This window comes from Wyeomyia smithii, chromosome 2, assembly GCF_029784165.1.
Source record: "Wyeomyia smithii strain HCP4-BCI-WySm-NY-G18 chromosome 2, ASM2978416v1, whole genome shotgun sequence".
Lineage (NCBI taxonomy): Eukaryota > Metazoa > Arthropoda > Insecta > Diptera > Culicidae > Wyeomyia > Wyeomyia smithii.
Window position 1 is genome coordinate 23,546,503 of NC_073695.1, and position 11,320 is coordinate 23,557,822.

The 11,320-nt window shown below is 44.4% G+C and overlaps 1 protein-coding gene across 1 annotated transcript; it reads left to right on the forward strand.

Moving 5' to 3' along the window:
* The first annotated feature begins 7,110 nt into the window (after positions 1-7,110).
* Positions 7,111-10,950, forward strand: LOC129719522 (uncharacterized). Its single transcript, XM_055670915.1, has 4 exons — positions 7,111-7,773; positions 7,939-8,610; positions 8,692-9,641; positions 9,828-10,950. Exons 1-4 carry the CDS (start codon positions 7,111-7,113, stop codon positions 10,948-10,950), a joined length of 3,408 nt encoding a protein of 1,135 aa, XP_055526890.1.
* Positions 10,951-11,320: the final 370 nt, after the last annotated feature.

Here is an 11,320-nt window from a genome sequence, read left to right on the forward strand (position 1 = left end):
ATAGATCAACAACGCGCAATAGTTTTAGGTATGAAGAGGATCACCCTACGAGGAGATATACGGTAATTTTAAGTGGTCTCGGTTTAGTCAAAGGTCCTGTATCCTCGCGTACGTTTTATTGTTCCGGTGTTACATTATCGAACTAAATAAGTTCGGATCACATTATGAATATCGTGGCGGATGTAATAAACTTGTAGGTGCGGCACTTGTTCTGAAGAACCCGACATTCGAATATAGCGCATCGTTTACCAAAACGAACCCTGCTGTATGCCTTTCCCTTTCTCCAACATCCCAGTGATTTCTCGTGGAAGTGCAGAGGTGTTCTCGGCTTCCAATAAAGCGAGTATCACATCAACATATTCCTATACAAACTCCTTCTTTGACCTGCATTCGGATGCGGCCGGCGCTGGTATTGCCTAATATAAAGAATTAGGTCACCTGTTTTTACACATTGAGGATGCATGTTGGTCCCAAACATCATCTGTTGGTTCTTTGTGTAATTACAGCTGATCTGGCAATAACGGAGTAGCAACCGCGGGCGGTCAATCATGCTCATGCTCATGCTCAGTATTAAGAATTAAGATTCCCTAGTTCTATCCATAATGGATCAAAGCAAAAACACACGAAAATTTTCAACCAGCAGTAGTAACCGGCAACAAGCAACATTTATCGATTTTATAACCACAGACAACTTCACATAATTTTCAGCGAAATATCAGCTATAAAATTTTCTATACTATACCACACGCATTCATGAATCGTAGTTCTGCTATGATTCACACGATAAACCTGCTTTTCGAACGGTGCGAAGAACTTCTGCTGGCAGTAGTAGATATCCTGTTTCTGCCACAAGTTTGAATGAACACTAGACATGGTGCCTATTCCCAAAATTGTGGCTGCAGTCCAATCAAGTTATGAAATCCGGCTTCACGCACTTCGATGTCTCTTGAGAATTTATCAGTATTACAATGTATTTTCATCGACAGTCAACAAACTGAATGGTTAGAAATCTGAAAATCACATGAATAATAATTCAATTAATCAAACGCAGCTTTTTAGTAGTGACACCGTAGTTCTGCCTTGCGTTCACCCTTCTGCAATGGTTAATCCACCTGTCAACCACTTCGCTTCTGAATGACCTCATCAACGCGCTTGAAACTGGAATTCTGTGAACCAAGTCATGGAACGGGTGAATAGAATGCAGAATTTTCCTGTTTCTTTTCGACATCGATTCTACACTTTATTTTGCATTGCGGAATAAACAAATCGATAAATAAATGTAATTATGGGCTGGCGAGTAGCGTTCGTTTGGGCTGGGATCATGACCCCTCGGTGGATGGATTTATCGTTTTATGATAATGCCTATCTTGTTGCGTGTCATGATGAAACTGTCGGCCGACCTACGACGACGACGCTATACAATGGGTGGGCCTGAGGAACAGAACGTTCGAAACCAAAAAACCGGTAATCACATTACATACGCAGTAGAGATGAGATTTTCCGCAAAAGACCGACAATCGACGGCCAGGCCGCCCTAGGGTCACCATTCAATGAACGAAGCGTTACGAGTAATGATCGTTCGAATCGTCTTCCGGGTGTTCGGGATCGTATGATGATCTTTTCCATCAAATTGATGAATGGAGTAGACCAACAACTGAGGTTTTAGACAAAAAGTTTGCAAGATACAACTACCCGATCCGTGATCTTATTGGAATGCCTACGAAAAATGAGTGTTATAGTGATTTGAATCAAGGCCGATATTTAATTATTTTACGATGCCTTCGTTGTTTGATTTCCTAGTTTATCCTCATTTCCAATACTGATTTGTATTTTGCCAGCCATAATTTACCTTCAAGACCAGTAAATGCTTCTTCGCATGTTCTCGATTCGGGTGGCTGCTTGTAGATCACTTTCGAGCACTTGTGGCTCTTCCAGGTAGCGGTGGCTCAGGAACTTCTTCTATACTGTTCCGTGTCCTGCTCAACGAACGTGGAATCCACTTCTGACAAATCAATGATTGAAATAATCTTTAATGTCCTCTTCTTCTATTGTCTTGTTCGTCTGGTGTTTGCTGAACTCGAACTCGGCAACAGGAGGATATGAAATCAGGTTCTTGGTATCATCAGCTTCCATGAAACGAACTTTCTTGCTGATCATCACTTTGTATCAAGATGCATAAATTTGTACGCCTTGGTACTATACGGAAATCTAACGAAAATCTTACGGCTTTCAGTTATAGCTTTGTGCGTTTTTGATCTGAAGCATAAATGTATGTAGGACTTCTGTTTGTGTCTTTTGTACCGTTCTCAAAGGGAGAAGGATCCGTAGGTAAACTGCGGTGTTAACTGCTTCCGCCCAATAACAGTAACTGAGTATTTTCAACCAAGCTCCGATTTTCCTTTCAGCAGCATCATTCTGATGTGGATGTTAGGTGTATGCGGCGGTATACTGTGGTATAATTCCCTCGTTAGAATCGTCCAAGTGCTCTTGACTTGACGTATGATTGACAGATTTTCTATCAAACATTATGGGTATTCATATCGATCCCGTATATCCAACCGTAACAATACAGTCAAACCTGTTTTTGTGCGAGGGATAGGGATTGTACAATATAAATCGCATAAAAAATAGTTTGAAACTTTACGTGCAGCTATAAAACAATGTTTCCACAAGATTATTGAAAAAATCTTTATTTATGCGGTGGATAGGGACCGCATAAAAAAAATCACAGTTAAAAATAACTCAAAAGTTGATGATTTTGATTTAGAATACCTATGAGAACGATTTTAAAACATCTGATTGATAAACGTAGCTTTTTTAAACATACTAATCTATCCAACCGCTATCCTTCGTAGGCTAGCAATACGTGTTTTTTCCTTCGTAAAACTGGCTTATTTTTGGCGCAACACTTATGTAATGCATTGAAATTCATTCCAAGGATCGGAAAAACTAAATGGCTGGAAGTCTTTTCGGAAGTCGCACCAAAAAAGTCGTACAAATGAAATAACCGCAAAAATAGTCGCACAAAAAAAATTTGCACAAAAAATGTCGCACAAAAATAGGTTTGACTGTACTCATCTCCATTGACAAGTAATGGAAGATAAACAGTTTACGGCTGAGTCCATCTAGTCTACCAGTCTTTCTCTGATTAGATTCATATTCAATTCCTTACGAATTTATTTATATTCCAACGCAACTCCCAGGTTGGCGTACAATTCGAACATGCTTCGTAATACCATTGCGGTTTTGACCGGCAACTCGTACTCTGCAGCTCCAGATCGTCACCCTCCGAATACTGAATGTTGATCACTCGGTGTAATATGTATGCCCAGCACCGACGCTAATGCCTGATTGACTTCTGGTTATTGGTTTGTTCGGACGTGTAGCGCTATGGTATCCAGGCCTTCTGAAAAACTCTCGTTTAAGCATCAGTTAGTGAATTAGGGGTAGAGTCTTTCACGTATTTCCAGAGGGAATCGCAGACCGGTAGCACTGAACACTGAAATTCTAGCTCTAGAAGTTATCGTTATTCAGCATTTCAATAGTAATTTCAATTTTCCTTTATTGACTACTCATAAACATTTTTGGTGAGTATGACTAATTATCGTCTGAGGAAATTCCATAAATCCTGTACTCGAAAAAAAAAACGCACCAGACAAAAGTGTTTGCCAAAAATTTATGTTAAGCCGGATTTTCTTGAAACTTTTAGGGAATGAACTAATGCATATAGATCATGTTTTGGCATAATTCTCTGGTGAATTGAGGGGGTTGGCGGTTTTGACGTATGACTACGTCTATCTGGAAGTTAGGTGCCTGGTTTCGAAAATCAAGATGGTCAGGGTTTCAGCGCTTTTATTCCAGTCATTTTTTCATCAGACTATGGAGGTTTTGGCATCAATCGTACAATTTCACAGAAATTTATTATATAGAGTGAAAAATAAATCGTTATATTTCACAAATAAATCCCACAGAAATTATCAAGGTGCATTTTTTATCTAATAATTGAAGGTTTCATGTAAATCTATTCAAACAAATAATAAGTTCGAAAGAGAAAGGCTGGGTCCCACCGCTAGGTGGATTAACTTTGGGTTTTTACCTATTGTTCATTTTTCGATCGCGGCCGGTGTAGCTTTTCAAATTGTTTTACTTTTCTTGCCATTTCCTATTCTGCTACGCCCCACCCTCTTCCCAAGTAACTGACGAAACCTTGATATTCGAACATTTTACCATCATTTTCATTCCAAAATCGTACCGATATCATACAAAACCTAGGTGCTGATCGTGAAAAAGAAGAAAAGGCAAAACAGTACCGGACATGCCAGGTTTCACCTTTTGGTGCCCCTAAATTATGTAATTGAAGTAGTTAGTTGTTTTTTTTTTCTCTTACAAAACGTTGCTGATAGAGCTGAATTGCCTCCTTTTTCTCAGTGTTAATTATTCGAGCGCGGCCAGTGCAGTTTTCAAAAATATTTACTTTCTTTGCCATTTCCTATTCTGTTGCGCTCCGCCCTCTTTCCAAGTAACTGACGAAACCTTGATATAAAGGCACCATCCTAACAATTAACCAACACTTTCATTTCAGTGACATTTGGATGCCAGATTTTCGTTTTACAATGATAGCAGTTTGCAAAGCGCATTCATTTCATTTAGTAAATAAACGAATATATAGAGAATTTGTACGAACATTTCAATCTTCGCAATGTCTCGTCATATAAATATGATGTACGAGCGCAATTCCCAGAAGCGTGCGAAGGATCGACAGAAGACGATTTCTCCGAAGCATATGGAAAAAACACCGTAGTCCTATGCCATGTGGTCCCTCCTTGGATACCACTCTCTTATTAAGAAGCTGTTCTGGCCACACTGGTTATGTTTCAGCCGCGTCGCTGCATGCTTGAATACCAAGAAATGTCAGTGGGTTAAGGCGTAGAAATGACAGAAAGAAAAGTGTTGGAGCATAGAAGCATAGAAAAATTGTAAACAAACAGATACTGTAAAAGCAGGAAGGTAAAAAGAGATTCTGGCGTGGTTAAAGATAGAATTTACGGGAGATTAGTAGAAAATTTGATAGTAAAAGTGAAGTTCGGAAAGATAGATCAGTTGGAAGTGAAAGATAGTGTTGCAGTAAGCGAATAAAGATGCGAGAAGTGATACCGATACCTAATTGTATTTTAATTACAATCGTTGGTAATAATTCAGGCAGTTTAAGGTTGGGGAAATCGCATGCAAGGAAAAACTAGATTTGTAAGCTAAATTTATTTGTTACAATTCACCGATTAAATAAAACTAATTCTAGTTGAAGCTGTTTAAAGTGAAACAGCTGTTCGAAACTGTTTTTACTTGTCTTGGTCGAAAACGTGAAACCCAACAAACTTCAAAAATCTAATTCGGAAAACATAACCTGTGAGAATGCGCTCATCACTTTCCAAAGACGAGAGGTGTCTGTTTTGCCGGAAAACGGAGGATGAATCTGTCGATATCGACTGGGTCCAATGTCCGGAGTGCAGAAAATGGGCACATTTTTCTTGCGCAGGTGTGGATCAGGAGGTAGCCAATACGGATTGGTACTGTCCGCGATGCGATAGATCTGCTGATCAACCATTGAAGGTACCGGAGGCAGGTAAGAAGCGTGCTAAGAAATCTGGCTCGAAGAGCGATGCAGGATCCGAGCAAGGGGCTGGTTTCGTCATAGGTTCGACTGAGCAGCAGTCGGAAGAGGAACAGCGAATGAGGCAGGATTTGCGAAGCAGATTGAGGTCCGGAAGATACAGCTCGCTAGAAAAAAGGCTTTTTGCGAAGAACAAATGCAGCAAGAACGGGAAATGCGTGAACAGGAGCTTCAATTCCAACGAGAAATGGAAGAGCAGCAGTTAGAGCACGAGCAAAAAATGTTGGAATGTCAACTGGCTGCGGAACGAAATTTCGTTAAAAGGCGGGATACGATTCGGAAGCAGTTAGAATGTAGTATTCAGCGAGTCAACGCTTTGAAAAAGCAAGAGGACGCGGTTGAGAGAAAAAGCGATGGTGCTCTGGATGCAAAATCGAAGTCGAAGGTAAACGATTGGTTGCAAGAGCAAAGAAAATTTGGTGCGGGATCGGTAGCAAAAGACTATCGCGGTGCTATACCGAAAGGCGAATCACGACGAAGTGAAACGGAGACGCAGCGATCGAATACATCCGGAATCGGAGGTGGCGAAATTGAGGACAGCGGAGATGCAGAGAGCATTGACAGTGACGTTTTCGAGGAGCCTAAAAACAGCGTTTACGACAGTGTGCGCAGTAAGGCAGTCGAAAATGGGCCGGGGTGCTGTGTTAACAGGATTTCGAGAGACCAGTTGGCAGCTCGAAAAGCGGTATCTCATAATCTGCCAAAGTTCAGGGGAGAACCGGAAGTGTGGCCGCTTTTTATAAGCAGTTTCGAGTACACGACGACGGCTTGCGGATTCTCGAATTTGGAAAATTTGAAGAGATTGCAGGATTGTTTGATGGGAGACGCGCTTGAAGCTGTAAGGAGTCGGCTAGTGATACCGGATGTGATCCAAGATCTTAGGAACCTTTTTGGGAAACCAGAGAAGCTGCTCAAGACCCTGTTGGCGAAGGTAAGGAATGCACCGGCACCGAGAGCGGATCGCTTGGAAACATTTATCAACTTCGGGATTACTGTAAAGCAGCTGTGCGATCATCTCGAGGCTGCTCGCTTGATTGAACACCTTAACAACCCGATGCTGGTATCGGAGTTAGTCGATAAGCTGCCGCCAAGTTACAAGCTGGATTGGGTCCGGTATAAGCGGAACAAGGTAGACAGTCCACTTCGTATGTTCACGAACTTTACGAACGAGATCGTGTCTGACGTGTCCGAGGTTACGGAGTTTGCCATGCTGTCGGTGAACGATCATGCGTGGTCTAATAGAGGTAATCCAAAGATGAAGGAGTTTGTGCACATGCACGATTCAGAGGAGCGTAATGACGGTTATAAGAATGACATAGTAGGAAAGGCATGTTGGATCTGTAAACGGCCAGATCAACCGTTACGAGAACAGGTCCAGGAGGGTGGAATTAATGATATTCGCGAAAGGCTCGAAGAAGAAGTTCCCGTTGTTCAATACTAGGATGGTTTCGGAGTTGCAGTTGCCAAATCAAAACGTACGGCTTGCGGAAGTGGCGAAACGGTATCAGCATTTGGCTGAAGTACCAACTAAGGATTATCCGTCGGAGCTGCCCAAGATTCTTATAGGTTTAGACAACCTATATCTATTCGCGCCATTGGAGTCGCGCATCGGTAAACCAAGTGAACCTATCGCAGTACGGTCGAGGCTCGGCTGGACGATTTATGGGTCGGAAAAACGTAAGACCAGTGTCCACACATATCTGAATCTGCATTCAGTGGCACGAGTGAGCAACCAAGAGCTGCACGACCTTATTCGGAAGCAATATGAGATGGATGAGACAGCGGTTACACCGTTCACCGCGCCGGAACCGGTCGACGAGAAACGTGCTCGAGAAATTCTCGAAACGACAACGAGGAGAGTGGGCGATCGTTTCGAAACAGGGTTACTATGGCGAAAAGATGAGCGATGGTTTCCTGACAGCTATCCGATGGCTGTGCGGAGAATGAGGGCACTCGAACGAAAACTGGAGAAGGATCCAGCGTTGAAACAGAGCGTCTGCCAGCAGATTGTGGACTACCAAAAGAAGGGCTACGCTCATAAAATAACTGCAGAAGAGATCGTAGAAACTCCTAGCTCGACGGTGTGGTACCTACCGATGAACGTGGTGATGTTGTCACAAAATATCAAAAATTGGTCGCAGTGACGAAAATACCCAACACGGAAAAAAAAAAACGTGGTGATAAATCCGCGGAAACCTGGTAAAGTACGCCTGGTTTGGGATGCAGCTGCGTCAGTTGGAGGTGTTTCGCTGAACTCAGCGTTACTGAAGGGACCGGATATGCTGGTACCACTTCCCAAAGTCGTTTGCGGGTTCCGACAAGGTCCAGTGGCTTTCGGAGGGGACATCCAGGAGATGTATCACCAGTTAAAAATCCGGACTGAAGATAAGCAAGCGCTGCGTTTCATGTTTGACAGTGACTCAACTGGAGCACCGCAAGTATATGTGATGGACGTGGCAACTTTCGGTGCAACGTGTTCGCCATGTTCAGCGCAGTTCGTTAAAAATCTAAATGCAAAACAGTTCGAAAAAGAGTTCCCGGAAGCAGCGGTAGCTATAATAGAGAAGCACTACGTGGATGACTACTACGACAGTGTAGATACCGTCGAGGAGGCAGTCGAACGGGCAAGGCAAGTGCAATATATTCACTCGAAGGGAGGATTTCACTTACGAAACAGGGTGTCGAATTCGGAGGAGTTTCTGCAGAGAATCGGCGAACGTAGTGCAGACACAGCAGTGCATTTCAGTCGAGACAAAGGCACGGAGTACGAGCGTGTTCTAGGGATCGTTTGGGAACCGGTGGATGATAGTTTTTGTTTCGCTACCGCTTCAAAGACGGATTTCCTCAGAATCCTCAATGGCGTGGAACATGCGACGAAGCGGGCGGTTCTCAGCTTTGTGATGGCTCAATTTGATCCCATGGGATTCCTCACACCGATTACCGTATGTGAAAAAATGTTGGTCCAGGATCTTTGGAGAAATGGCTGTTAATGGGATGCTAGGATCGATGAAGTATCGTTCCAGAAATGGCTGCGCTGGATACAGATGATGCGAAACGTTGGGTCGTTCAAGCTGCCAAGGAGTTATTTTGGAGGTGCAAAGTCTAACGAAATAACGAATCTGCAGTTGCACGTATTCGCTGATGCTAGCGAGACAGCGTACGGGTGTGTAGCGTATTTCAGGGCGATCGTGCAAGGAGAAGTAAGGTGTGCGTTGGTTATGAGTCGATCTAAGGTGGCACCATTGAAGCAGATCTCGATCCCACGACTAGAGCTTCTGGCTGCTGTTTTGGGAGCACGGTTGTCGCGGGCTGTGCTCGAGAACCACAACATCGTTATTGGGAAAATTGTTTACTGGATCGACGCGAGCGTAGTGATATCGTGGATTCGATCCGATCAGCGAAGGTACAGACAGTTCGTGGGGTTCCAGATTGGCGAGATTCTTACTCTGACGAGGTTAACCGATTGGCGCTGGGTACCGACCAGAGTTAACGTTGCAGACCAGCTTACGAAGTGGGGCAAGGATCCGGATATGCATCCTAACAGTTCGTGGGTTCGCGGACCAGCGTTTTTGTACCAAAGTGAAGAAGGGTGGCTGAAAAGAGAACTGCCGCCGGCAAACACGACAGAGGAACTGAGAATCCATCTATTGCTGCATGAGGTGAAAGGATCGGATGTTCTCGTGGATCCTGGCCGCTTCTCTAAATGGACGGTGTTAGTACGAACTATGGCGTGCGTACTTCGTTTCGTATCGAATTGTAAAAGAAATGTTGCCGGGTTGCCGATTGAGGTACTGCGTGCAACGAACAAGCAGGCGAAGGTACTGAAGTTAAGAAAAGGCCCGTCGATCAGGCGGCCGCTTCAGCAAAGCGAGTACCAACAAGCGGAACTATTTTTGTTGAAAATGGCGCAGGTGGAAAACTTTATAGATGAACTGACGGTACTGAAACGAAACAGGGATCGTCCGACTGATCAGTGAATAACCATCGAAAGGTCTAGTCCGTTGTACAAACTGACGCCGTTGCTCGATGAGAGTGGCTTGATCCGCATGGAGGGACGAGTTGAGCGAGCAGACTTTCTTCCGTTTGATTTACGTTTTCCAGCGATTCTGCCGAACAATCATAGAATTACGTGGTTGATTGTTCAACATTAACACGAGAGGAGTGGATATGGATACCACCAGGCGGTGAAAAACGAGCTGAGGCAATTGTATTACATTCCACACGTGGATGCGGTGGTTCGAGTTCCGCGTATAGCTCCGCTGCCGGTACAGAGACTCACGCCAAACCTTCGTCCGTTCAGCTTCGTTGGAGTCGATTATTTGGGACCGTTTGATGTTACTGTTGGGCGCCGAACAGAGAAACGGTGGATCGCGCAGTTTACCTGTCTGGTAACACGCGCGGTGCATTTGGAAGTGGCACACGGGTTGACTACTCAGTCGTGCCTAATGGCAGTATATCGGTTCGTGGGCCGTCGTGGTTGGCCGTGCGAATTCTTTTCCGATAACGGAACCTATCTGCGAGGAGCTAGCAAAGAAGTGCTAGAAGTTGTTCGGGGAATAGGAGACGACTGCACCGATCAAATTACAAACGCTCGGACAAAGTGGACGTTTAATCCGCCAGCAACACCCCATATGGGAGGCGTATGGGAGCGTCTTGTACGTTCAGTGAAGGAGATGCTGACGGCTCTTGACGACGGTAGGCGTGTAACGGATGAGATTCTGCAAACAACTATTGTCGAGGCGGAGGACATAATAAATTCTCGTCCGCTCACCTACGTTTCACAGCAGACAGAGGAAGCTATAGCACTCACCCCGAACCACTTTTTGAGGGGTACCTCACCGAACCAGCCTTGCGCAGGTTCACCAGTTGTACACACAGCAAAAGCACTTCGGGACGCGTTTCAGCGTTCACAGCAGTTAGCCAACGTGATGTGGGAGAGATGGATAAAGGAGTATGTTCCCTCGCTAAATCAGAGGACAAAATGGTTCGGCGAGACTAGACCGTTGAAATCTGGAGATTTGGTGTACGTCGTGGAAGGTAACAGCCGAAAGTGCTGGACTCGAGGAGTGGTGGAGGAACCCATCGTGTCAGGTGACGGACGGGTTCGACAGGCATGGGTGCGAACGAAAAGCGGAAGGTTCAAGCGAGCGACAGCGAAACTAGCAGTGATGGAGATTCAAGAAGGTAACTCTGAGCCGGATAGCACCCCCGGGACAGGGTTACGGGCCGGGGAATGTTCTGGCCACACTGGTTATGTTTCAGCCGCGTCGCTGCATGCTTGAATACCAAGAAATGTCAGTGGGTTAAGGCGTAGAAATGACAGAAAGACACACACGCTATATCTAGAGAAACATTTCGAAAGGTCCTATCTGCTTTGATCGACTTTTTGATCGATCACTTTCATTCATCACCACAACTTACTAAACACGTTTTATACCACGTTATTCGCACGAGTTGATAGTGGAGGGATCACCCTAGCCTTCTGAACGGAAACCACGCTCGGGAAAGTTACTAAAGCTGAACCATTACCAAAACAAAAAGACGCTCCGGAAGAACGATAAAAGCAGATAGGACCTTTTAAAATGTTTATCTAGATATAGCACACACCCTATATATACATACACTGAATGATGGTGGCTCCTCAAACCACCT

What these genes read in the sequence shown, in the direction of transcription:
- LOC129719522 (XM_055670915.1), top strand. Translation starts at nt 7,111, where the DNA reads ATGGTTTCGGAGTTGCAGTTGCCAAATCAAAACGTACGGCTTGCGGAA. An exon ending in GGTACCTACCGATGAACGTG is followed by an intron (nt 7,774 to 7,938) that starts GTGATGTTGTCA and finishes GCGTTACTGAAG; the next exon opens with GGACCGGATATGCTGGTACC. An exon ending in GATTCCTCACACCGATTACC is followed by an intron (nt 8,611 to 8,691) that starts GTATGTGAAAAA and finishes GTATCGTTCCAG; the next exon opens with AAATGGCTGCGCTGGATACA.